General features: G+C 48.7%; 1 protein-coding gene and 1 long non-coding RNA gene across 7 annotated transcripts in view; both read right to left on the reverse strand.

Annotated features, from left to right (window-relative positions):
* LOC309338155 overlaps positions 1–27,608 on the reverse strand; it is a 309,599-nt gene that overhangs the window by 138,178 nt on the left and 143,813 nt on the right. The window lies entirely within an intron of this gene.
* Positions 1–27,608, reverse strand: part of NCOA1 (nuclear receptor coactivator 1) — a 304,047-nt gene that overhangs the window by 52,528 nt on the left and 223,911 nt on the right. For all 6 annotated transcript variants that reach the window (XR_014154526.1, XM_081854455.1, XM_081854456.1 and 3 more), the window contains 5 exons: positions 17,081–17,175; positions 12,725–12,902; positions 4,714–4,893; positions 2,263–2,358; positions 847–987 (listed from right to left, as the gene is read on the reverse strand). Coding sequence is in view for 5 of the 6 variants with exons in the window: in XM_081854455.1 (XP_081710581.1) it covers positions 847–987; positions 2,263–2,358; positions 4,714–4,893; positions 12,725–12,902; positions 17,081–17,175 (690 nt within the window). In the remaining variant the exon portion in view is untranslated. The remainder of the gene's footprint in view (positions 1–846; positions 988–2,262; positions 2,359–4,713; positions 4,894–12,724; positions 12,903–17,080; positions 17,176–27,608) is intronic.

Consider the following 27,608-nt stretch of genomic DNA (forward strand, 5'->3'; position numbering starts at 1 on the left):
AAAAACAGCATAAAATACAGTATAAAACGTGAATAACAATAAATTCAGAATTAAAAAATCAATTTAGGGGGGAAATCCATCTAATAAATCTTAGATGATCACCAAGGCTAGCTGGCTAAATTAGTCCTATTTGGGCCAGCGAGGAGACCAGGGGAGAATTAACTGTGGGATCCCAGTTAACAACCCTGTCAGGCTGAGAGAGACACACAGAGAGAAAACAGAGCAGAAGAGAACAGAAGAGGGGAGAGAGAGACAGAGAGAGAGAGAGAGAGAGAGAGAGAATATGAATATGACTGATCACAGGATACCCAAGGGAGCTTCAAGGCCATTGGGTAACCAATCTCCCTCGTCTCAGTCCAACACTCTAACCACAATGCCCACACTAGCCTTCTGGATAAAAAGAAAAAAAGAAAAAGAAAAAAGACTTTTGACTATCTCTATCCTCTTTCGGGACCAAGAAGGCAGCCAGCCTTGAATAACTTGGCTCACTCGCTTTAGTTCTTCCTTCCTGAAAGGGCCGCAAGAAGGCCTCGGACTTGGCACGCCACCCCTGAACTGCAGGCCAACAGCCTCCCAGGCAAGGTTGCCATGGGAGTGTGGAGAGACAACTGGCAGCAGGTTGATGGAATCCCATTGAGTGTGCAGGCAAGGACCCCCCCCTTGCCAGCCAGAGAAGCCACGGGCATTAGTCAGCCATTTCAGCTACTTCCTTTGGGAGCGTTATTTGCCTCCTTTGTCTGATGTGTGTCGTCCCCCCCCCCCCCCCATCCACAGTTTTATTTTTCAGTCCGGAAAGCACTTATCCAGCAACAATGGCAGTGCGTGCAAAGAGAGGAGCCTTTTTACCTTCCTGAAATAGCTGCTTGGCGTAAGATGGCTCCCTGCCCTGAGGCTGGAAGAAAGCGTAGATGCATTTCCTCACTAAATCCTCCCAGCCGGTCCGGCCTGCCGCTCTCAGCGAACTGGTGTCGATGGAGATGATTTTACCTGAGCGGAAGGGAGAGAAGCACGTTAGGACTGAAGGTCTAAAGCAAGAGCAATGGAGGGATGCGGATTCAGAAGCACAGCTGACTCTTATCTATGGATCTGTAGGTGGCTCCGTTTTTTATTTTTATTTAAATAAAAGTCCTCTGGATAGTTCTGGTAGTTTTTTGGCTTTTTTAAAAAATTGCACGAGCAGCCTTGACTGTTTTGTTTTGGAGGTTGAAAGGCAGGGTATAAATTCCTCAAGAAATAAATACAGTATTTTTCGCTCTATAAGACGCACCAGACCACAAGATGCACCTAGTTTTTTGTGGAGGAAAACAAGAAAAAAAATATTCTGAATCTCAGAAGCCAGAACAGCAAGAGGGATCGCTGCACAGCGAAAGCAGCAATCCCTCTTGCTGTTCTGGCTTCTGGGATAGCTGCGCAGCCTGCATTCGCTCCATAAGACGCACATACATTTCCCCTTACTTTTTAGGAGGGAAAAAGTGAGTCTTATAGAGCAAAAATTATGGTAAATACCAATAATGCATGTATTTAGGGAAGCTTTTAATGTTTGTTGCATTACTGTATTTTAATATTTTGTTGGAAGCCGCCCAGAGTGGCTGGGGAAGCCCAGCCAGATGGGAGGGGTATACATAATAATAATAATAATAATAATAATAATAATTGTATTGAATGTATATCCTGCCTTCATTCTTTCAGTTCCATCACTTCCCTGCTGCCCCGGCAAACAATTCCTGCCCATTCTCCTGCTCAGGGCTCTTTTTCTAGAAATAAATAAGTAGACTATTCCACACAGAGCGCTGGCCACTGTCCCTTCTCCTCCCTTCCCTTGCTCACTTCCACTGATCTCCTACCCACCTTTCAGTTTTTGCCATGTTTCCTTATGAAATGGTTCAGGAGAACAACTGGGATGTGCTTACTGAGTTCTCCCCAGTTTTGAAGATAACAGAGGCCTCTCTTGCTGAAACAGAACTCCAAACATACACAGGAACTGCAGACTGTGGCCAAGGTAGTGCACTTAGGCTACCAGTTGCTCTCAAGCAGGCATCCCCAAACTCCGCCCTCCAGCTGTTTTGAGACTACAGCTCCCATCATCCCTTGCTAACAGGACCAATGGTCAGGGATGATGGGAGCTGTAGTCCCCAAAAAGCTGGAGAGCCGAGTTTGGGGATGCCTGCTCTCAAGTCAACCCTCTCCATGCCACGATTGGTGGCTGCACTGGGGCGAAATGCCCTCTGGGGCCAAGGGCTTGGCTACCCTTCTGAATGGTACCTGTAGTATCCTGCTTGGTCATGAAGGATTCTGACGTAGCAGGAGGCGTGGATCGAGGTAATCTTCGTGCGATGCATATCAGACAGGACTGCAAGTCTGCCGTGAAGAGGAGGAGGAGAAGAAGCAGAAGAAGAGCAAGGTTGGAGGTGAGCAGGGAAGAGGCACTAGGGTTATACAGAGCAAGTGCTTACCTGTGAAAAACCCTCCTGCTTTTCACTCGCCTCTTCCAGACTCTGCAAGCATTGCCTCCTCACAGGAGCTTGCCTGCCATCAGCAGCAAACATCACCCAGCATACACGCCTTCAAAACCACTATTCCCAAAGAGTAGAGCAGATCCCCCTTCATAGAAGATGCGACTTTTGCCAAAGGAAGCACAAGTTCTTCTTGGAATCTTTTTTTAAATAAAGAATTACATTCCCTGCAACCAACCTGAAAACGGAACACAGAAACAGTGGCTCCTGTCTAGGGTTTGGTGTCAGAGGCATGAGCCGTTCCTAGGAGACATCCCAGAGAATGAAGAGGAGGAGGAGTTTGGATTTGATATCCTGCTTTATCACTACCCAAAGGAGTCTCAAAGCAGCTAACATTCTGGTGAAGTGAGGCTGAGAGACTTCAGAGAAGTGTGACTAGCCCAAGGTTACCCAGTAGCTGCATGTGGAGGAGCGGGGAATCGAACCCAGTTCACCAGATTATGAGTCCACCGCTCTTAATCACTACACCACACTGGCTGAACTGGGGCAAACGACTCATTAGAGTGGTGGGCCTTAAGGAAGGACTCCAAGGAGGAAAGGGAGATGGAGGCAGAGAGATGGGACTTCTTGCACAGAAGAAAAGTTCTGGGGGTTGCCAACCCATCTTTGTTAATTTGGGGAAGCGCTCTAGCAGGTTCCCCTCCCCCCACCTGGCTTAGAGAAGATCACTGGAGCCAAGCCTAAGCCAATGCCTTTCTGCATTTCGAAATGAAAAGCCGTATTGTTGAGTTAAACCTTACACAACAGCTGAACTATAGAAAGTTTGCTTGGGGAGAACGATTGGCACTGGCACAGTGGGTGTGTGTTCCTCATTGTTTGGGAGAATTAATTCTGAGGCCATTTGGATCTGGCAGCACTGTAAAATAAAAGGCAGTGGTTGAAAGCCAACAACTATCATCTCCTGGGCAAAGTATCTGCTCATAAACCCCTGTGTGATTTATTCCTTCCAGTCATGATCTCCTGTGTAAGCTGCAATGGATTAATTCAGCTAATGCAATGGAACAAAATGGCCACCGTGGAGATATGAGCCCCAAGTGTTCTGATGGAAAGTCTATTTTGCATCGGGGGTTGAGCCAGAGTGCAGATGTGTATTGAGATTCCAGTCCTGAACTCAGGTCTGCTAAGCACGCGCACACACACACGCGCACACACACACCACCCACTGTGGTGCTTGAGCAAGCTACACATTCTCATCAAGGGCTGCTAGCGTCAAGGGAGCCCAGTGATGCAAATCAAGGGGGAAACTCCTGCAGTGGAAGGACTAGTTAGCAAACACCTGGGATCCACTGGCTGAGGACCGCCCGACTTCTTTTAACAGTCTCAATCAAGGGAGACAACTCATTTGCTTCTCTGCAGCCAAGACCAGAAAGGTCTTGTGCTTGTTTCTCCAGTGTTAAAGGGGCCTGCCAATATTAGAAGAAGAAGAAGAAGAAGAAGAAGAAGAGTTTGGATTTGATATCCCGCTTTATCACTACCCTAAGGAGTCTCAAAGCCGCTCACTTTCCCTTCCTCCCCCACAACAAACACCCTGTGTGAGGTGAGTGGGGCTGAGAGACTTCAGAGAACATTCTCCTTTCCCTTCCTCCCCGACAACAAACACTCTGTGAGGTGAGTGAGGCTGAGAGACTTCAGAGAAGTGTGACTAGCCCAAGGTCACCCAGCAGCTGCATGTGGAGGAGCGGGGAAGCGAACCCAGTTCACCAGATTACGAGTCCACTGCTCCTAACCACTCCACCACACTGGCTCTGTACAAAGGGTAATGTGAAAGACAACAGCAATGTCTTAGGATTGCCACTGGGAAGAGGAAGGGGCAGGCCTGCACCAGACCTTCTGGCACTCCTGCTTGCCCTGCAAGCAAAGCACCTGCCACACTTGCCTCTCACTCAAGCCTGAAGCGCAGATGTACCTGTGCCAGCTGCACAGGTAGAACACCTCCCACCTCCCCAAGGGTGGGCTTGTGGGCTGCATACGTTGAGCTGCAGGCATCCTGAGTCCTCCCCTCCAAAGTGAGCAGGGAATGCGGCACGCAGAATATCAAGCCTTCGGAGAGCCGCAGTCCCCTTGCAAGGAAGGTCCTGCAGGAGGACGGCTGAGGACGATTTGTCCCTCCCTCCTCCTCTCCCTCTCCCCTCCCCAGAAATGCAACACTGCACACACAAGCACTATTTCCCTCTCCAAACAAGCCACCGTCTGCTCCTACCTTCGCCTTCCTCCTTGATCAGTTTCGGCTGGGATACGGTGAAGCACTGCATGACCTCGTAACGCTGCCGGGCCTCCTGGTTCTCTGCCACCGGCTCGTCCGGGGGCCGGATCAGCATCCTGCAGTTGAAGGTGTGGCTGTTGCGCCGGGTGGACTCTTGAGGCCAAGGGACGCCGTTCACTGCAGAAGAAGGGGAGGAAGATCAAGGAGCCCTATTGAAAGGCTTTGAAGAAGCGGACGTGCAAAAAGACCAGGATCTGGAAACCTGGCAGAGATGTGAAATCACGGCTCCCTCTTTAAAAAAAAAATCCTTATGATTGCAAGCAACCCCCCATTTATACATTCCAAGGCACCACATGTTTAAGTATATTTGAAACATCATTGGAAAAGCCTGCAAACACCCTGTTCTGCCCCTGCAGATGTTTCTGGGTCACTTCCGGGTTTGGCGCAATTCGTGTGTGCACAGTTGCACATGTACTGAACATGCGCAAATGGGGAGGATTGCCTGCATATGAACATGGAAAGGTAACATATTGAGTTAAAGCCTTGGCTTCTGCCTGCTGTGACTCTCAGTGGCTCCCCAAGGTACGAGGCAGAGGTCTTTCCCCAGCTCTGCTACTGAAGATCCAGGGACTGTAGCTATGGCACCTGGCACGCAAAGGATGCACTCCACCACGGAGCCGTCTGTGTCCTTCGGTGGTTCTGATTCACTGACCGTATTGCTGAAACCACTCACGGAGCTTATGATACATTTCGTGGTCTTCAATTCCATAAACAGAACGGAGCGACTACATTAGCGGAAAGGAGCCAGATTTATTTATTTTTATTGAGCCAGCACTACCTCATCGTCTGAGATGAAAACCCTGCTCTGCATTCACCGCCATCACTACGATTACTGAGATAATGTATCAGAAGGGCATTCAACACACACAAAACCACCACATTATTAGCTCGAGAGCAGGTGACAAGTATCTCCTGGGACATTGCAGGTCCTTGAATCTTGTCTTCACCAATCTGGTGGCCCCCGGCCGATCTGGAGCTCTCATCAGCCCCAGGGAACATGGTTGTGTGATGCTGGCGATGATGGAGAACACCAGATTGCTTTTCTCAGTTATGCTGCAGGTTTGCCACAGCCCTCTTGTTCAGTCTGCAGGCCACTGTTCCTACCAGGCCCTGCCTGGCAGCTGGTGGCCACATGAGGGTCATCAACACCACCTAGTCCACTTCCTTTGGTTACTATTGCTGCTGCACCTTTGTGCTGTCCAAAGTGGCACATGGACACAGATGGGCACACACGCACCCCACCATTAACAGTGAAGGCTCCTGAAGCAGCAGATACATGGGAGTGATTTAACTGCACAAGACTAAGAGTCTGCTTGTGACCTTTTCGGTTGCATCATCCAACTGCGTGACTCATGAACACAAATGCCTAGTATACTAATAACCAAGACCCCACTGCTAATCTGATGCTTCAGTTGTGGACCGCTGGAATCAGGAAGCTTCACTGGGCCTCCCTTGCTCCCTCCTGCTTCTGCTGGGGGACCAGAGCGACACCATACCAGCAAAGGGATGCTGCACATTGCAGAGAGAGATGCAGCCCAGTGTGGGTTTTGCTTGCATGAATGTCCAGGGCTGCTTTATTACACAGAGCCAAACTTTTGCCCGGGATCCTGTTACTTTGGGGTGTCAACGGATTGAATCAGAGGCTACCTTTGTCTCTGCTCAACTGCACCAAATCCTTTTCAAAGTGGGGGTGCCAGGGACAGAATCTGGGGCCACCTGCAAGCTAAGGATGTGCGACAGCCCCTTCCACAATTCCCTTCCACCCTTACATAGTTGCATGGCAAAGTAGTTCCCTTGGCAACCATATTCACAAGTTGAATACTGCCTCACTGGAGTCAGCATGCTTCTGAATACGAGTTGCTGGGAACTGTAGGAAGCAAGGAGAGTCACTCTTTTGCTCAGGTCTTGCTTGCGGGCTTCTTCCCTTTGGGGAATCTGGTTGGCCACTGTGAGAAGCAGAGGCTGAGCTAGATGGGCCACCGGCCTGATCCAGCTGAAGGCTCTTCTTATGTTCCTTAGGGGGAAAATCCATGTTCAGTACTGAGGTCCAGCGCCGAGGGCCTTCTGGCGGTTCCCTCCCTGCGAGAAGCCAAGTTACAGGGAACCAAGCAGAGGGCCTTCTCGGTGGTGGCGCCCGCCCTGTGGAACGCCCTCCCACCAGATGTGAAAGAGAAAAACAACTACCAGACTTTTAGAAGACATCTGAAGGCAGCCCTGTTTAGGGAAGCTTTTAATGTTTAATAGACTACAGTGGTACCTCAGGTTACATACGCTTCAGGTTACATACCCTTCAGGTTACAGACTCCGCTAACCCAGAAATAGTGCTTCAGGTTAAGAACTTTGCTTTAGGATGAGAACAGAAATCGTGCTCCGGCGGCGCAGCAGCAGCGGGAGGCCCCATTAGCTAAAGTGGTGCTTCAGGTTAAGAACAGTTTCAGGTTAAGAACAGACCTCCGGAACAAATTAAGTACTTAACCCGAGGTACCACTGTACTGTATTTTAATACTCTGTTGAAAGCTGCCCAGAGTGGCTGGGGAAACCCAGCCAGATGGGCGGGGTATAAATAATAAATTATTATAATATTATTATTAGGAACGTTCTCTCTGTGTGATTTAATGCTACGGTGACACTTCACAAAACATTAAACCGCATCTACACAAAGTGTGCAGCGAGGTAAGGATCAGTTTGAGGCCTGATTAAGTGAGATATTGATTCAAGCCTGCCTTATATTGAATTAGCTCAAGTCGATTTCGTATTGAATGGAGCTAATTTGATACAAACGATGCTGAAATCAATGTTATACGGTGTCATCTGCAGCGGAGCTGGCACTGGCTTAAAGGGAGCTGCGTTTGAGAAGAGCAGCGTTTTTTAAAGGGCACAACTGTGTGATCACTTGGATCTCATCCAGCTGCATGGGCCTGCAAGGCTTGTGAGGCCACTCAGCCCTTTCTTTGCTGTTGCTAGACTCAAAGGGGCCTCTAGGTCACGGGCACGGACCCTGCAGAGCAGGAGCACCCATGAAAGCCCAGCAGAAATCCTTCCCTGTCTCTGCCCTGCAGAAGAGCCACAGGCCACAGCAGCTGCCCAATTTGGTAAGTCCGAGCTTGGCATGGATTATTACCCTGCAGTTCACTGAACTGGAAAGGGACGCATCATAACACCACCGGCACCACCTATAGCCAGCCTTGAAGGTTTGTGTGTGTTTATCCTCCTAAGAACCCTGTGAGGGAGGTTAAGCCGGAAAGATTGTGACGAATCTGAAGGTCACCTGGGTGACTTCATGGTATTTGAATCTAGATCTTCTAGGACCAAATAAAGCACTCTGTTATGCCACACAAATTTCCACATACAGTGGTACCTTGGTTCTCAAACTTAATCCGTTCCGGAAGTCTGTTCCAAAACCAAAGCGTTCCAAAACCAAGATGCGCTTTCCCATAGAAAGTAATGTAAAACAGATTAATCCATTCCAGACTTTTAAAAACAACCCCTAAAACAGCAATTTAACATGAATTTTACTATCTAACAAGACCATTGATCCATAAAATGAAAGCAATAATCAATGTACTGTACTATAAAATAAATAAGACAGTATTGTAGATGATAAAAATTAAAGTTATTATTTTTTCTTACCTGCACTAATGATAGTCATTGTTTGGATGGAGGGCTTTTATCCATTTCTGCAGTCACACAACCAATCAATCAGTAGCTGAACTGGGTTCCACACAGTCACAAAAACAAATTAACTGAAAAAGCCTCAAAAACAAAAACGCAAAATAAATAGCAAAAACAAAAGCGTCAAACTTCATCCATTCCGGAAGGCCGTTTGACTTCCAAAATGTTTGAAAACCAAGGCACAGCTTCTGATTGGTGCAGGCGCCCTGGAAACAATAGCCGACAACCGCATTGGACGGTCGCCTCCCAAAAAACATTCGGAAACAGGAACACTTATTTCTGGGTTTTCGGTGACTGGGAACCAAGGCGTTTGAGAACCAAGGCGTTTGAGAACCAAGGCACCACTGTACTATTGTGCATTTTACCACCATCAAGTGGCGGCGTGCAACATTTTCAGACCTGGGACCTATCTGACGCCCAAATATGCATGTCTACTGCCAGGTGGTAGTGCCACTGTTGTGATTCACCTTAGGTCAACTGGATCTACCTCTTGAAGACTTAATGCCATGAAGCAAGGGCAGGGAACCTGCAACCCCCTGGGTATTACTGGACTACAACTCCCATCGCCTCTGACGAGTGGGCCATGCTAGTGGGGGCTGATGGGAGCTGGAGTCCAAGAGCATCTAGAGGACCCCACACTGGCAATCTCTAGGGAGTATATGAGAGGAACAAAGCCATTTGCAGGACACTCCCCGTACAGCCGTTGTCCAATCTGACTGTACTGCAGCAATCCCTGCTGATACTGGCAGCTGCCCAGAATATAAATGCTGAAAACTTTCCTCCTACTGTTGATCTTGTGCTCCATGAGTCTCTGCGGTGGGGATTCCTAGCACACTCAGTCTGCAAGGGAGGTGGAGCCCCTCTTGCTCGCTGCTCCCACATCTCTGCTGGTCCTGACTATTCTGGGCAACTGGTTTCATCTTGGCTGTGTGCCCAAGAGGCTTCTGCAGAATCCCAGCCCTCTTGTTCACTGCTGTCTCTGCTCCTTGACTCCCTCTTGGCATGGCACTCCTCACATGTTATGTATGATTTGATAGCATCTGGCCTTTCTGTGACTTCTGGTGGGTGCGCATGCATGAGTATAGACTGTATGTTTCTGCACCACGTGCATACATACATAGGGGCACATGTGTCATGGACCGGTTGGACGCAGAGGAATGGTGGGAGGAACCAGCAGGGGAGCCACCAAGGGAAGAATGGTGGTGGGACAATGATGAGTAGTCATTGGGAGAAGACTGGGAAAAAGAAGTGTCAGAAACTTGAAGAGGTAACAGGGCTTTGTGAGCAGGGGGAGTCTGTGGCAGAGAGAAGTCTGGAGGCAGAAGCTGAACAGTGGGAGAAGGAGGAGGCCAAGAGGCAGAGATAAGCCAGGCTGGTGCAAAGCTACGGGTGTCTCCCCCTCCTGCTGTGACAAGCTCCCAGAATCAGAAGAGCCATGAAAAGGGCGGAGGCGAGGTTGGCTTCATGCAGGCGCAGTCTCCAATTGCTTGGGGAAAGCTTTGGTGAGGAGGGAACTTAAGACAGCTGTGTGGAGGTAGGGACTTTCAGTCTTGGCAACTGAAGACCTAATGGTGATGAACTGCTCTGCTCATTAGGCCTGACACTCAGCCCATGTAGATTGTGTTTCTGCTAAGAAAAGGTAACTCCAGCCTCAAACAGTGTGATTTACTGCCAGCTCACTCTTTGACAGCATATATGTACCGTATTTTTTGCTCTATAAGGCTCACTTTTTCCCTCCTAAAAAGTAAGGGGAAATGTGTGTGCGTCTTATGGAGCGAATGCAGGCTGCACAGCTATCCCAGAAGCCAGAACAGCAAGAGGGATCGCTGCTTTCACTGCTCAGCGATCCCTCTTGCTGTTCTAGCTTCTGAGATTCAGAATTTTTTTTTCTTGTTTTCCTCCACAAAAAACTAGGTGCGTCTTGTGGTCTGGTGCGTCTTATAGAGCGAAAAATACGGTATGTATGCCATGCATGGGCATGCAAGGCTGTGCTGGGAAGAGGGCCCCACATAGTGAGGGGAGGGAGATTCGACTCCCTTGCTTCTGCGCTCACTTTCTACCCACCCTGTCCAAGCCCCACAGGACACTTGCAGAATGGAGTGGAAGGAGGACTGAAAAGCCCCCTCTTTCCACCTGCCCTGCTCTCTCTCCTCACTGCAAACTGTGGTCCCTTCCAACTATACAATTCTATGATTCTATTATTGCAAGCACTTGTTTTACATAAAATGCTTGATGTGCTGCTAAATAGCTCCCCCTCCAGAGGACTGTAATTTCTACGGTTTGCAGCCTTCAGCAGACTCCTGCACTGACAGGAGGCAGCCGTAACAGCTATGAGAGTTTACTGGGTCAGTGGCTCGTCAGCTAATAAGGCTTTAGCTAATAGGCCATAACTTTGATAAATGGAGCTGTGTTTAGCAAGAAGAGCCTTATCATCGAGTCGATTAAACACTGGCAAGGTTGGCAGGCCGCAGGGTTGACCTACCTTGAACAAAACATTGATCCGGGAGCAGCAAGAATCCTCTTTGCTGAAACCAACCAGGCACTCAGCGTGCCACACCAAAGAGTGCCCCTTGCGCATGTGGTCGCAGGTTGAGCCTGCTGCTGAGGCTGGCACCCAGCAAGCAACTAAGGTTTTTTTGCCTTGCAGCCTCCACAACAGCAGAAAGCAAAGCTTTTACATCTGTTGGGGTTTCTGGTTGGGTAGTCAACTGAGGTTCTTACTGGGAATTACATTATGATGCTCTTGAGTAAGCATATTATTCAAAAAATGAGCTTAAATGCAGATTAAATGACACGCATTTGGAATGGCAGCGAGCGAGTTGTCGACAGGATTAAATTGGATCCCATCTGCAAAATAGGGCCGCCTCCTAATCTCCCCAGCCACCCGCTCGTGCTCTTGAGTGCAGCTTGCACCTACTCAACTCGTGCACCTGCCGAGCAGAATTCAGGCAACTAAGCTGGAGCCTCAAAGAGCTGAAAATGTATCAAGCGACCCCTTCGGTTCGTGTCACAAGGGAAACGATGTCTTATGCTTTCCAGACACAGGCACCCTGCTCCTCCCTCCCCAGCCCCTCCCCCTCCCCTTTGATCCATCCCAAAAGCTACACCTTAAGCCTTTCTTCACAAGTGAGAGTACAGAACCCCCTTGGGAAATCGGTTGCCCCCAGGGAATCAGAGTACTTAGCTCCTTCATTGAAGCTGACCCTTCTAATTGAATCTTTCAGCTAGCTTCCAGTTAACTAATGCCTTCATTTGCCTTAAGGTCCACAAATGACAACGTTTTGGAGGTCCCAGGCTGCAAGGTGGTTAGATTGGTCTCCACTAGGGCCAGGGCCTTTTCAGTACTGGCCCCGACTTGGTGGAACGCTCTGTCACAAGAGACTAGGGCCTCGTGGGACTTGACATCTTTCCGCAGGGCCTGCAAGACAGAGCTGTTCCGCCTGGCCTTTGGTTTGGACTCAGTCTGACCCTTATGTTTCCCTCCACTTATGGTTTTGATCTATGAGCTACTATTAAAATGAGGCTGCATTTTAACCTGTATTTTACATTGGTTTGGTTTTTTCCCTCCCCCTATTATGTTTTTTACTGTGATTTTATTGGTGTTAGCCACCCTGAGCCTGGCTCTGGCCGGGGAGGGCGGGGCATAAATAAAAATTATTATTATTATTATTATTATTATTATTATTATTATTATTAAGAGAGAGATTCCCCTTTTTGAAAATAAACAGGACTATGCTGGGCCAATTACCCCTCTTTAGATAAATAAGCTTTCCTGGGTAGAACTGGGTCTGATGCTTGCAAGCTGTTCTAGATCTAGATGCCACAGGAGGCAGTGATGACCACTGTCCTAGTTAAAAGAGGATTGGACAAGAGGCCTATCGCTGGCTACTAGCCAGGGTGGCGATGCTCAGCATCCACAGGTGGAGGCAGCAGTGCTTCTGAACACCAGCTGCTGGAAACCACAAGCGGGGAGAGTGCTGGGTCTTGTGTTCCGATCCTGCTTGCAGGTTTCCCATAGTTGGCCACTGAGAACAGGACGCTGGACTAGATGGGCCATTGGCCTGATCGTGCTAAGGGCTCTTCTTCGGTTCTTGAGGACCTGTTCTCTTACCTGCTCCCTGACTAATTACCCCTCGCAGCATCTAGGGGGGGGGGTGGGAATTACCCCATTGGTTGTGACGTGAACTGACACTGCCACAGCTTGCTAATGATTTTGTTCGCCTGATTCCGCAGGGTCTCTGGAAGAGGAGGGGGTCAGGAAAGCCAAGCTGCTTACCAAGTGACTTGGGCAGCAAGTTCTTGACAAACTCAGCGTGGTCTCCCACGTGCAGGATGCTGTAGACGCTGGTGTTCATGAGCTCCTCCTGGTTGTAGCCCAAGTAGCCGGTCACGTTCTCGGACACAAACACGATCCGCCCTTCGCGGTTCACAACGAAGAAGAAGCCGTCGAGCGCCTGCGGGGCCGAGAGCAAAGCAAAGATGCGTCAAGGAAAGCGCTGCGTCACACAGGGCAGGGCTTTGGGGGACACTGGCCTGAGCTCCTCACCCCCCCCCCCCCAGTGGAACTGTCAGCGTAATGGGAACCTCCGCTCGCTTAAGGATTGGTGGCAATCTGATACAGGGCCTGGTGAGAGGGTTGCCATGCTGGAAATCCAGAGAACAGCTGGCGATTTCACCATGCAGCCGCCATATCGAAAAACAGGCCTCTGGGGTGAACTAGTGCTAACTATGCCACTGACCCACTAGAGCAGCCTTTCTCAACTTGTGGGTCCCCAGATGTTGTTGAACTACAACTCCCATCACCCCTAGCCAGCGAGGCCAGAGCCCAGGGATGATGGGAGTTGCAGTCCAACAACATCTGGGGACCCACAGGTTGAGAACCGCTGCACTAGAGGGATGTCTCTATAATAAGCCACATATATGATACTGTATGAGCAGCAGAGCCCACCTCTCTGGCCCAATCCATTTCGTACCACCTACGTCAGGATACAGAAATCCTGCTCTGCGTGATGTGGGATCTCCTGGACCTCAACAACAAGCCCACAAAAGCTACTGTTCCCTTCCCCCACCCACCAAGCTATCTTCATTGCACCTCCAGGTTGTTGTGCCAGCAATCCTATAGTGACTCGCATGCTTCCTTCCAACACTGAGCCTGCCCAGTACAATGAGGGGGGAATGGCTGCTAGGATTGGTGCTCCAAAAGCCACTAGGTGTCTGAGATAGTTTGGCAGAAAACCCCAATGGCACCACTTTTAGCAAGGGGTGCCTCTCAATTTGAAGAAGAAGAAGAAGAGTTTGGATTTGATATCCCGCCTTTCACTCCCTTTAAGGAGTCTCAAAGCGGCTACCATTCTCCTTTCCCTTCCTCCCCCACAACAAACACTCTGTGAGGTGAGTGGGGCTGAGAGACTTCAGAGAAGTGTGACTGGCGCAAGGTCACCCAGCAGCTGCATGTGGAGGAGCGGAGACGCGAACCTGGTTCCCCAGATTAGGAGACTACCGCTCTTAACCACTACACCACACTGGCTCTATTATTATTGGAAATAATAATAATATTCGGAACATCTGCCACTGCTGATGGCGTTGAGCGATGGCAAGCACGAGGCATGGTGGGTTTCTGATTGAGGTGTGTACGTTTTCCAGAAGAGGCTGGAGAGGTCTCCCCCAGGCATGGTTGGTCTGGGGATTCTTAAGCTCTGCCTGAGATCTGAGAGAACTGGCAAGATTCCTGACCCTTCATAATTCGAAGCTATATATTCACAGGCACATCCACCCACATGTGCATAACTGGCAACATTTGCGCCCCTTTCCCAGATAATTGATTGCCTCGCTAAGCAGACAGACACCATTTACTTGGCTTCACACTCTTTTATTTTTCATTGGAATAATTGTGTTTTCCCCATCCCGCTACTTTAGCTGCTGGAAACAGGAAGCAATTTCATCCCCCCCCCCAACGCCTCAAATTGGCCCATGACCTGCAATTTCCCTTAGTCACAGCTGTTGCCTGTTGCTAAGCAACCAGAGGCTTCTGGATTCTACACCCCCCCCCCCAATGGCAAGGGGTGAGTTGCAGATCAGAGCCAAGCAGGATCTTGCCTGAATTAAAACTCTCCCCCCTCTTTAACTTTCCGCCTGTTTCAGTGCATCTTCCATCCCTGCCATTAAAAAAAAAAACCCTGGACGCTTTGGCGTTTTAAAAAGGTATTTAGGAAAGGAAAAGCAGCATGAATAAGTCAGGCAGGATATACAGCAGGCAAAGGGGAACAGAGTGAATCAGCGGCTCAGAAATGGTAGCGGGTGTAAATCAATCTCTGTTCCATTAACGCAGGCAGCCTGGTGCCTAACCAGCGTGCAACTGGTACTGAATAATCCATTTCCGGAAATTAGGAGCAGGGCCCCCGGCCTCTCTCCTGAGCATCCTAAATCAGAGAGAAATGATTAAAACAAAAAACCCCACACGCCGCTGCTGCGTTTCAAGAGGCGTTTCAAACAGGGGCACACAGGATCGTCAGCGGTAACAAGATAACGAGCCGCTGCCGGGCTTTCCCCCTGTGGGTAACGTGGCATTATCGTCGCGCTGGCTATGTCGGTCACTCCCTCTGCCTGCTGCGTAAAGGGAAGCGAGCAGCGCAGGCATTGAAACATTGTGTGGCTGAAGCAACCGAGAGGGCAAGCCCAGAACCTCCAAAGTGGGGAGGGGGGGGCACTACAAAAGCAACACAGGTGAACATCGGCAAGGCATTCAAAATGGCAAGGATGAGCTGGGGAGGGATCTGTGATGAATGTCTGTTCCAAGAACAAATTGATGGGAGATGGGAGGCTGGGTCTCTAACTACAGCCAGTTGCCAAAACAGCTCCCAGGCTCAGAGGTAGCGTACCAGCTACCTGGGGGGCTGCAACCTTCATCAAAAGCTTCATGAAAAGAGAGAGACTGCATCCTGTGTCAAAGCTGGACTCAACAGGTGCACCACCTCACCCTGTTTATGGGGGACAGGAGGCGGGTGGATGTGGAGGACTCCGTGGCCCTGAGTGGGGTAACTGTGGCCCTGAAGGACCAGATGCACAGTCTGGGAGACATTCTGGACTCACAGCTGTCCATGGAGGCGCAGGTCAATTCTGTGTCCAGGGCAGCTGCCTACCAACTCCATCTGGTATGCAGGCTGAGACCCTACCTGCCCGCGGACTGTCCCGCCAGAGTGGTGCATGCTCTAGTTATCTCCCACTTGGACTACTGCAATGTGCTCTACGTGGGGCTACCTTTGAAAGTGACCCGGAAACTACAACTAATCCAGAATGTGGCAGCTAGACTGGTGACTGGGAGCGGTCACCGAGACTGCATAACACTGGTCCTGAAAGACCTACATTGGCTCCCAGTACATTTCTGAGCACAATTCAAAGTGTTGGTGCTGACCTTTAAAGCCCTAAACAGCCTTGGTCCAGTATACATGAAGGAGCGTCTCCACCCCCATCGTTCAGCCCGGACACTGAGGTCCAGCGCCGAGGGCCTTCTGGCAGTTCCCTCACTGCGAGAAGCCAAGTTACAGGGAACCAGATAATAATAATAATAATAATAATAATAATAATAATAATAATAATAATAATAATAATAATTTTCAAAAATGCCTGCAGGTAGCTATGAAGCAAGGGTGCCAACTTGAAAAACTTAATACTGGGCGTGGGGTGGTGCAGGTAAGCCCCACCCAGCATAACTGATCACATCACACGGGGCACGCGCACCATTTGAATGGAAATGGCCATCAACTTTGGAGGGGCTTAGCATCCTCAAATATTTTATTTGGGGTGGGGTGCGAAGGGACCTCAGCCCCTACAAATTGGCTCTTGTGGTATGAAGGGGATCTCGTGCACAGAGGGGAAAGCTAGGTCAGTAGCAGAGCCTTTAGCACAACAGGCAATTTCCAACCCGCTTAGGTCCATCAACCTCTCATGACTTGGGTCAATGCATTTGAGGCGGCTGGGTTTTGTTTTCATTCCAAGGCAGATTGCTTTAATCTTGTGCAAGCTGTTGATCCTTCAAACAGGTAAGGGCGCCCCCAGTTAAAGATCTGCATTAGATCTGAAGAAGTGGAAGAACCACTACAGAGGGCAGGATGAAGAAGGAATTACCCTGTTGAAGGCATTTCTGCTATGTCTGTGCTCTGCAAGAGTTTGCCAGTAGGTCCTCTTTCCCTACTCATTTGCTCCCGCACTTCATTTCGCCCCTGCAGCAAAGCCATGCTTCCCATCCACTAATCCGGGACGGAAGTTAGGCTAATTGGCCTGAATCCCCCTTTTAAAGACCCCTTCTCCCTGCAACCATGAATACTAGAGACTTTTTTTTTATAAAGAAAATTAACATTGGTGCTGACTTCCTACTGAGGACCTGCATGCGAACCGCCTTGGGCGGGCTTTGAGCTGCACAAACTGTCTCCTAGATTTAAGGCACAACTAGGCATATTTAATCCATTGGCCTCAGCTATCTTTCTAACCTGTTTTGTAAATGTTCCGGGGAGTAGGACTCTACGGTCCCCGATTTCCACTTTCAGGATAGTCTGAAAAGAACACTCCTTCCTGATATTTAGAAGGTTTTTTGCAGGACGGCAATGCAGAGCAGCTGCCTGCCTTAAGTACATACCTCCAGGAGAAGAGGCCCCAGAGATTCCTTTTCGATCACTCCTTGGCTGCTGGATGAGATATCAGACTTCTGCACATCATCATCAGCTGTTTTCTCTGCAACACAGAAAAGGGCACTTTCAAGTCAAAGGAGATTCGCTTTCAGTTTCGAGTACATCTCAGCTGTGTTCCAAAAATGATGGACAGAAAGCGGGACAAATGTTTAGACCGCTTGGGCCAATAAAGTTCAGGGACTAGGGGCATGGCAGGGAAAAGCCACACACACAAAGGCTGCCGAGCTGAAGCAGAATCAGGCTATGCACTGACAGCCAGAGACAGTCCTTGTTTAGGAACAAAAGCAGCCGATCCCTTGCCCTTGAACAAGAGTTTGTCAGCTGTAGCTCAGATACAGGGACCAGGCTGAAGCAGCGTCAGGAACTAGAGAGCTGATTGAAGCTGAGGAGTCAGTCCAGGGAGAGGGAGAGGGAGGTGCTGTGGCCAAGCCAGGTAATGGAGAAATTCAGGGTTGAGGATGGAAAGGGAAACAGGAGCTGACGTGAGGCACAGACTGTCAAGCAGCATGAAAGGGGGCCCAGCAGCATTTCAGTTGCACATATCCAGGCTCTGATCACCCAGAGTGCGCACAGAAAGGAATCCTGGCCAATATGGATTGTCTAATGGCCCTTTTCATTTGCACCGTTCTCCTGCAATGTGCAGTGTGAGCTCTCTGAAAGCGACTACAGTGGAACCATGGTTCTCCAACTTAATCCATTTGTTCGAATCCTGAAAGAGTTTGGGAACCAAGGCGTGGCTTCTGATTGGCTGTAGCAGCTTCCTGCAGCCAATCAGGAGCTGCGGAAGCCGTGTGTCCAGCTTCCAAAGAACGTTCTCACTTCCGGGTTTGCGGCGTTCGGGAGCCAAAACGTTCGAGTACCAAGGCGTTCGGGATCCAAGGTATGACTGTACTTTGATTGTGACACACAAATTGAAGAGATTAATCTGAAGGGGGACTGAAAAGATACATACAAAGCCCTGCCTGCAGCTGAGGATTGGCCTGGCCAGGGTGATGGTGGCGGCTGCTGGAACCTTCCAGCTCTATGGTTCTGAGTAAGAGAATACTAACATATTCTCTCTCTCTCTCTCTCTCTCTCTCTCTCTCTCTCTCTCTCCAGTTGCACATGCTGGGGGTCAGAGCTGGGAGGCACAAAGGCTTCCCCTCCCTACAGGACAAAAGATTTGCCTCCCGCAAAGCCAGCCCCTGGGCCAGGAGCGCAGGCGAGGATCAGGCTGTCTTAGAAGGAAGAATGGCTTATCTTGCTGCTTCCACCCCAACTTCATATATTCACATACTTAAGAGTAATGCAGTGGCTTTCCATTCTAATCCTTTAATTGGGCTGTGGAATCCTCCTCCAACTTTAGCAAAATAGTTTCATACAGCGCTTCCAAGCCTATTATTCAAAAGGATTAGCGGGTGGAACGAGGCGCCACGGCCTTCGCCATTGTGCCCGGGAGCCCTTCCCATCTCCTGGCTTCAGAAAGATGGGGGCATTCACAGACATTTATAGGCTGGAAGCAGAATTAAGATCAGGAGTAGAACACCCACCCCCCATGCAATGTCTCCCACTCCCCAAACCTGGCCTCCACTTTCATTTAACACACACTTCTTGATGAGCATTTAGATTCTGTGGTTGAAGTGGTACCTAAAGTGGACAGTAAGAGCTGTTTGACAGTGGAATTTGCTGCCAAGGAGTGTGGTGGAGTCTCCTTCTTTGGAGGTCTTTAAGCAGAGGCTTGACAACCATCTGTCAGGAGTGCTCTGATGGTGTTTCCTGCTTGGCAGGGGGTTGGACTCGATGACCCTTGTGGTCTCTTCCAACTCTATGATTCTATGATTCTTTCACATGCATTTCAGTACGTTGCAGAATTAGGAGCACCTAGGCTCTAGGCAGGGCTGGAGGCTTGGAGCTGGCAGGGGGAGAGGGTGTTTGTGCCCTGAGCTAGTTTCTGCAGCCAGGAGCAGCAAGGGGCAAAAACCAAACACTGGTCTTTGAACAATGGTGACGGCGATAGTAATCCTCTCTTCCCTTTCGCAACTTGATGTAAAAAGGACCAGTGTGCGTCTAAGATGAAAACCTCCCAATAAACACTAGCCCAAAACAGGATGTGGCTGAAGTTGGTGTGCTCCAATTGGAAAACTGGGGGTGGGGAGGGATTCTCTCTCTTCCACAGCCCTCCTCACTACTACTACTACTACTACTACTACTAAATTTTATTTATACCCTGCCCTCCCCAGCCAAGACCAGGCTCAGGGCGGCTAACACCAGGTAAAAACAATTGATTAAAATACAACTTAAAAACAAGATTAAAATACAACATTAAAATACAGCCTCGTTTCAGTAGAAACTCAAATCAAAAACTTTTTGCGAATGAAAACGTCAAATCTTCACCAAGGCCAACTATCCTATGTGGCAGAAAAAAGCCAGGGAAGTCCCCAAATAGGAGTTCCATCACAGAAGGTGGAAGGCTAAGAGTGCAAGATGGCAGGTCCCATAAGCACAAGTGTGCTCTAGAACAGTGTTTCCCAACCTTTTTTTTTTAAAATGATATTTATTAAGTTTTAGAAAAGGTAAAAAGACAACAAACAACAAACATCAAGAATACAAACAACATCAAAAATCATAAAGAGAAAAAAAGAAAACATAAAAAAGATTCAACCTAGTAATAAAAAAATTAAAAAGAGAAACTCTGGTTCATTTTAATAGTCTTCAGAACCTTATTTTCCTTACTTCCTCCCACCTTCCCTTCTTGTATTCCACTTTAAAAGTTTTTTCAGCAAGCTCATTCATATTCATTTTCATCCTTTATCTTTCCCTTTGTACTCTTACTTTTCCCTTTGTACTCTTACTTTTCCCTTTGTACTCTTACTTCAGTGTTTCCCAACCTTGGGCCTCCAGCTGTTTTTGAACTACAATTCCCATCATCCCTGACCACTGGTCTTGCTAGCTAGGGATGATGGGAATTGTAGGCCAAAAACATCTAGAGGCCCAAGGTTGGGAAACACTGCTCTAGAAGCAACACAGCTCTGCACCATCTGCCTTCTCAACCCTCCCCTTCTGGACAGCAAAGGTGTTAAGAGAGCCCTGAGCCCAGGGCTGGCCCTTCTCTTCGTACAAGCAACTAGGGAAGCAACAGAAGGCGAATAACTGCAGCTCCCTTGATGCAGAGCTTTGATTTTCAGTTAATTAAAATCAAACCTAAAGAGACTCCGGTGCGGACATCGATCAAGGGCTTGACACAGAGTCATGCCATTCATTAGTACTTTGGTACAGAATTAGTCCAACATGGCCTAACCCACAGGCAGTGGGAAGATCAGCAGAAGGATTTTGGGGATCAGCAACACACAAGTGTGTTTGATATGTGTGCAACTAGAGGGGAAAGGAGAGGAAAGAGGGAAGGTTTGCTGTGACAGCAAGGCTGCACGAGGATTGGGAAAGTGAGGCTAGCTAGAGCACCGGCAGTCATCAAAAGCTGCAGAGGAGGGAGGGGAGCAGGGGCCAAGGCAGGCTGCAGATTGCCTATGGAGTGGCTGTCCTAGCTTCTATCGCTCCAGAAGGTGCCATTGAACCTCCTGAGCTGTACCTTTAAAGCTGACTTTAAAGCCCTAAACGACCTTGGTCCTGTATACCTGAAGGAACGTCTACATCCCCATCATCCAGCCCGGACATTGAGGTCCAGTGCCGAGGGCCTTCTGGTGGTTCCCTCGCTGCCAGAAGTGAGGTTCCAGGGAACCAGGCAGAGGGCCTTCTCGGTGGTGGCGCCTGCCCTGTGGAACGCCCTCCCACCAGATGTCAAGGAAATAAACAACTATTTTACTTTTAAAAGACAACTGAAGGCGGCCCTGTTTAGGGAAGTTTTAAATTTCTGACGCTGCATTGTTTTTAATATTCGGTTGGAAGCTGCCAAGAGTGGCTGGGAAACCCAGCCAGATGGGCAGGGTATAAATAATAAATTATTATTATTATATTACTATACCGCCCCAGACTGTGGGTGAGGACTCACAGGACGGAAGGCTCTCCCATACAGAAACCAATTAACATTTCCTGCACATAGAAAACAAGCATACCAATGAGTACAGAATTTCACTTGGGATATTCTACATAATACACACAGTAGATTTTCTTGTGCGGCATGAAGTTCTGTTGGAAGAGATGCCACCTGCAATCTGAGGAAGTACAACACCCCACTCGCCGTTTGTGAGACTGACCAGGTCAGCCTTTCCCAAGCGGATGTTTAGAAGAGCAAATCCCTTCCATCCCCAGCTAGCATGTCCTCATAGCGATTTATTTCATTTTAGCACTGAATACGAAGCTTGGCTATGCTACCACTCAGTGGATTTGTAACTGGCTGACTGACCGAACCCAAAGGGTGCTCATCAATGGTTCCTCTTCATCCTGGAGAAGAGTGACTAGTGGGGTGCCACAGGGTTCTGTCTTGGGCCTGGTCTTATTCAACATCTTTATCAACGACTTGGATGATGGACTCAAGGGCATCCTGATCAAATTTGCAGATGACACCAAACTGGGAGGGGTGGCTAACACCCCAGAGGACAGGATCACACTTCAAAACGACCTTGACAGATTAGAGAACTGGGCCAAAACAAACAAGATGAATTTTAACAGGGAGAAATGTAAAGTATTGCACTTGGGCAAAAAAAATGAGAGGCACAAATACAAGATGGGTGACACCTGGCTTGAGAGCAGTACATGTGAAAAGGATCTAGGAGTCTTGGTTGACCACAAACTTGACATGAGCCAACAGTGTGACGCGGCAGCTAAAAAAGCCATTGCAATTCTGGGCTGCATCAATAGGAGTAGAGCATCTAGATCAAGGGAAGTAATAGTGCCACTGTATTCTGCTCTGGTCAGACCTCACCTGGAGTACTGTGTCCAGTTCTGGGCACCACAGTTCAAGAAGGACACTGACAAACTGGAACGTGTCCAGAGGAGGGCAACCAAAATGGTCAAAGGCCTGGAAACGATGCCTTATGAGGAACGGCTAAGGGAGCTGGGCATGTTTAGCCTGGAGAAGAGGAGGTTAAGGGGTGATATGATAGCCATGTTCAAATATATAAAAGGATGTCACATAGAGGAGGGAGAAAGGTTGTTTTCTGCTGCTCCAGACAAGCGGACACGGAGCAATGGATCCAAACTACAAGAAAGAAGATTCCACCTAAACATTAGGAAGAACTTCCTGACAGTAAGAGCTGTTTGACAGTGGAATTTGCTGCCCAGGAGTGTGGTGGAGTCTCCTTCTTTGGAGGTCTTTAAGCAGAGGCTTGACAACCATATGTCAGGAGTGCTCTGATGGTGTTTCCTGCTTGGCAGGGGGTTGGACTCGATGGCCCTTGTGGTCTCTTCCAACTCTAGGATTCTATGATTCTAACGTTGTCAAATCCAGAACCATACTGTTAGCATTGCATATTCCGGCAGGTTAGGGCCTTGTTAATTTGTTTGCTAATCCAGCCTTGGTCAGAACGGTCGCCATCTACATCATTAGAAAAAAAATAAACTGGGTGTGCAAAGCAAGTACAGGTATCCTACCGATTTAGGGCTTCTGGCTTTATAAAATGTAGGATTCAGCCGTACTGAACTCAAACTTTCAGCTCTCCAGTGTGGTCCTAAAATGGATGTTGCCTGAATTCAGTCCCAAGGCATACCTGGGAACTGAAATGCACTGCTGGAAAATGATGCACTGTGGAAAGACCTCAGGATGTTGGTGGGGTTTTTCACTGTGAAATATTTCTTGCTCTTTATGGCATTGTCACTATCTAATGCATTTAAACCTCCACAAATCTGCCTCCAAGGTGCCCTCGGGCTTTTGGCCTTCCACCGGAAATAGCTGCAATCTATGTGGCTGATTCATTCAGTCAGGAGGTGAAAATCCAGCTATACATTGCTTCATTTCTCTTGAAGCTTCTACTTCACTTTTCATTTATTAGCAATCATTTATAGTGCTCCTCGAGCAAATTACTTTATCGTCTTTCTCTTCAGAGGGAAGCTCTCATCGTACCCCTCTTGCCATTGTGACTTCTGCCAGGTGACGCCCTAAGCCACGGATGGGGAGCAATTTCCAGCTTCAGGGACATTCGCGTCCTGTTCTGGGCAACTTTCTGGGGCCCACATGGCAGTGGTAGGTGGGGACAGAGGCAAAAAGGGCAGAGTGATGGATGTGAATTTTACTTTTGTAGAGCAAGCTCATTTCTGCACCCCCCCCCCCCCCGTCCTCTATTCTCCATCCTGGCAAACCATCAGAATCCAAGGGCACATCTCAGCCAGCCAAAAACACTCAAGGAGGGTGCTACCGAGGGGTGCAGTGGGCAGGAGATATTGTCTGGGGAGGGTCCCAAGGGGAAGAGAGAGGGACCGGGAGGGCAGCAGTTGGCCTCTGGCCCTGAGCTTCTCCACTCCTGCCTTCAGCCAAGACAAGTTCCCTTTCTCTTTTCATATGCCCCTTTCTTTAGCCTTGTTCGTACTATAGGATTCTTAAATCATGGTTTGTGGGGAGTTTTTTTTGTTATTAAAAAAGTGCAATTCTAAATTAACTGTTTTGTAAGAGGAGAATCTTGAGAGTCCCATGGACTGCAAGAAGATCAAACCTCTCCATTCTGAAGGAAATCAGTCCTGAGTGCTCACTGGAAGGACAGATCCTGAAGCTGAGGCTCCAAGACTTTGGCCACCTCATGAGAAGAGAAGACTCCCTGGAAAAGACCCTGATGTTGGGAAAGATGGAGGGCACAAGGAGAAGGGGACGACGGAGGACGAGATGATAGGACAGTGTTCTCAAAGCTACCAGCATGAGTTTGACCAAACTGCTGGAGGCAGTGGAAGACAGGAGTGCCTGGCGTGCTCTGGTCCAGGGGGTCACGAAGAGTCGGACATGACTAAACGACTAAACAACAAAAAGCACGGTTCTGTTCACAGAACATTTGGGTTCTGCAACAATGGGACCTGTAAGGAAATGATGTGGTTTTCAAGTGCCCCTCTTCAGGATTCCAGCCAAACAATCCACTCCATTCAATCCCCCCCCCGATATTTCACCCCCCCAAAAGCCACTGAGCATGCTCAGTCCTCACTATGCTATTGGGGGGGGGGCTTTCTTCCACACCATTCTTTTTTCTAAAGTTTTCTCTCCCCCCACCTTAATTACTACTACAGACTTCAGGGTTCCCAAAGCTTGTCGATGTAACCTACTTGTGTGTGGGGTCACCCCATTTTGGATCCACATGGATTAACGCTTGGAGAATGGTTTTGATATTAGTGGATTGCTTTATTTATTGTTTCCGGTGTGGATCCTGCCCTTTGTACCACGGGTGGCAGACCAGGATAGCCAGTAGTAAGAAAATGTGAAATGTAACTAAACAGTAATTAAAATGTCTTATCAGACCATTAAAACTTAAAAACCGAATTGTGCTGGACTCAGTGGGCGTTTGCTCGGATCCAGGAAGACTTCTGAGAATGGCTCACTCGCTAAAGCAGCCTTCACCATCCTGATGGCCTCAAACTGATTTAGATTACCAAGTTCCCATCTGCCCCAGCCAGGCTGGTGAAGGTGGCACTAAAGAAACTGGCCCGTGATATATCAAGCCCTTAGTAACAACTTCTTTCTTTCTTTTATATAAAGCTTTTCCAAGGCATTTGCATTGTTCAAGGCAGCTAACAGCCAAACCAAATCACGAAAACCAAAATACAAGTAGGTATTAGGGCTCGCCACATAAAAGCTCTCATTCCAGCAGACCACGTGCCTGTCCGGGGTGGGTGCTGGGGAAACGAATTTCCTGAGGCAAGGCATTCCACAAATGAGGTGCAACCACAGAAAAGGCTTTCACAGCACTCCCTCCTGACCAACCCTGATTTGGCCACAGAAGGTACACAGAAGAGTCTCTCCCTGGCTGATGTCAGGGAGTAAATGACAAGAGTCTTTTCAACATTTGCGATCTTGCCGTTTTGCGAGCAAGGGAAAGGTAACGGGACCCCTGACTGTTAAGTCCAGTCGCAGACGACTCTAGGGTTGCGGCGCTCATCTCACTTTACTGTCCAAGAGAGCCGGCATTTGTCCACAGGCAGCTTCCGGGTCATGTGGCCGGCATGACTAAGTCACTTCTGGTGAACCAGAGCAGCACACGGAAACACCATTTACCTTCCCGCCGGAGTGGTACCTATTTATCTACTTGCACTGGCATGCTTTTGAACTGCTAGGCTGGCAGGAGCTGGGACCGAACAACGGGAGCTCACCCCGTCGCGGGGATTCGAACCACCAACCTTCTGATCGGCAAGCCCTAGGCTCTGTGGTTTAGACCACAGCGCCACTCGCGTCCCTTTTTGCGAGCAAACATGAGTCCAATTAACTCACTAGAGCCGACGAACACCACTGAGAATTTTTCGTGCACATTCCCCGCTGAAATAAAAGGGGTCTGGGAAGCGGGAAGGGGGGCGGAGTCTCTACAGAGTTCGGCGTCCTTCGTGTCTCATTACGGAGCAACCTTTTCAAAGCGTAAGCAGAAACCACAGAGGCACCACCTCCCACAACAGCAGCAAAAGGAAGCCATTTCTAGCGGCTGCACATACTGCATTGGTGCCTTATGAAGTCGAAAAGGGCTGGTTGCCTGAACTGTGACAGGGGAAATTATGCAGCACCGACTGAACATAAAATTAATGAGCAGTGACTGCCTGCTGGTGTACAACTTCTTAAGGAATGTGATACTAATTGCACATCTCCCCCTCCCCCCATTCTTTAAGCAGCCATTCATCCAGAATTGGTCCGTACTCCACCCATCAAGACTCAACCAGAGCTTTTCCAGTAGGTCCCCCAGAAAATGTTCCTGATTTCAAAGGCTGGAGACAGAGGCCTTGTCACGGTCTGACCCCCTGTCAATGTGCTTCAGGATGCTGTCTTTCCATTCCTTCTTCCCAATTTCTGGTTCACGTGGCTGGCCTGAAGGTCCAAAACGAACACACTGCGCTTACCGCAAATTAGTTTTTTGCCTCCAAGTCCGAACTGGGATCCCAGCTGAAAACAGAGCTTTCTAATTCTGGTTTCATGGCAAATAATGGGCAGCTGGTAAAGCATGAGCCAACGTTGTAAACAACTGCCCAAGTTATTGGAAAGCTTACAGACGGAGAGTCTTTTTTTCCTCCAGGATTTCAGGGTGCTGAACTGATTCTGCTTGGGGCATCAAATACCTGCTGAAGGGGGGGGGTGTGTGCATGTGTAAATAAATAGGCTGCCCTGGAATTTCCGCCAAGAATTTCCTTCAGGAAATACTTGCCTTTTTCTCTGCCAACCTTCACACAGGCAGCCCCACATGAAAGAACACACAGCCCTCCAGTCCCCTGGCTTCTCAGTATCTCCAGCTGAAGGAGGACCACAGTGTCGCACCTCAGCATTAAAAGGGAATTTTAAATGGGAGTCCCTATTCTGGAGCTCGCTCATTAGAATGGTTAGCCCGGCGACCTTCTGGTGAGCTATTATGAGAGCAATTCATAAACTGGCATGGAGAAAGGGGATAGAGGAAAGTTTTTATCCCTCACTCATCTCGCTAGAACTTGTGGATATTCCATGGAGTTGATTGTTGGAAGGTTCGAGACACATAGAAGGAAGTACTTTTTCATGCAGCACCAAGTTAAACTATGGAACTCACTCCGATAGGAGGCAGAGATTGCCACTAATAATAATAATAATAATAATAATAATAATAATAATAATAATAATAATAATAATAATAATTTACTACTACTACTACTACTACTAATAATAATAATTTATTACTTATACCCCGCCCATCTGGCCAGGCCTCCCCAGCCACTCTGGGCAGCTTCCAATAAAATATTAAAATACAGTAATGCATCAAACATTAAAAGCTTCCCTAAACAGGGCTGCCTTCAGATGTCTTCTAAAAGTCTGGTAGTTGTTGTTCTCTTTGACATCTGGTGGGAGGGCGTTCCACAGGGCGGGTGCCACTACCGAGAAGGCCCTCTGCCTGGTTCCCTGTAACTTGGCTTCTTGCAGTGAGGGAACCGCCAGAAGGCCATCGGCGCTGGACCTCAATGTCCGGGTAGAACGATGGGGATGGAGATGCTCCTTCAGATATACTGGACCAAGGCCGTTTAGGGCTTTCAAGGTCAGCACCAAGACGTTAAATTGTGCTCGGAAACATACTGGGAGCCAATGTAGGTCTTTCAAGACCAGTGTTATATGGTCTCGGCGGCTGCTCCCAGTCACCAGTCTAGCTGCCGCATTCTGGATTAGTTGTAGTTTCCAGGTCACCTTCAAAGGTAGCCCCATGTAGAGTGCATTGCAGTAGTCCAAGAGGGAGATAACCAGAGCATGCACCACTCTGGCGAGACAGTCTGCAGGCAGGCAGGGTCTCAGCCTGTGTACCAGGTAGAGCTGGTAGACAGCCGCCCTGGGCACAGAATTGACCTGCACCTCCATGGACAGCTGTGAGTCCAAAATGACTGCCAGGCTGCGCACCTGGTCTTCAGAGTCAGAGT

Source organism: Podarcis erhardii (assembly GCF_964252035.2).
Source record: "Podarcis erhardii genome assembly, chromosome: 3".
NCBI lineage: Eukaryota > Metazoa > Chordata > Lepidosauria > Squamata > Lacertidae > Podarcis > Podarcis erhardii.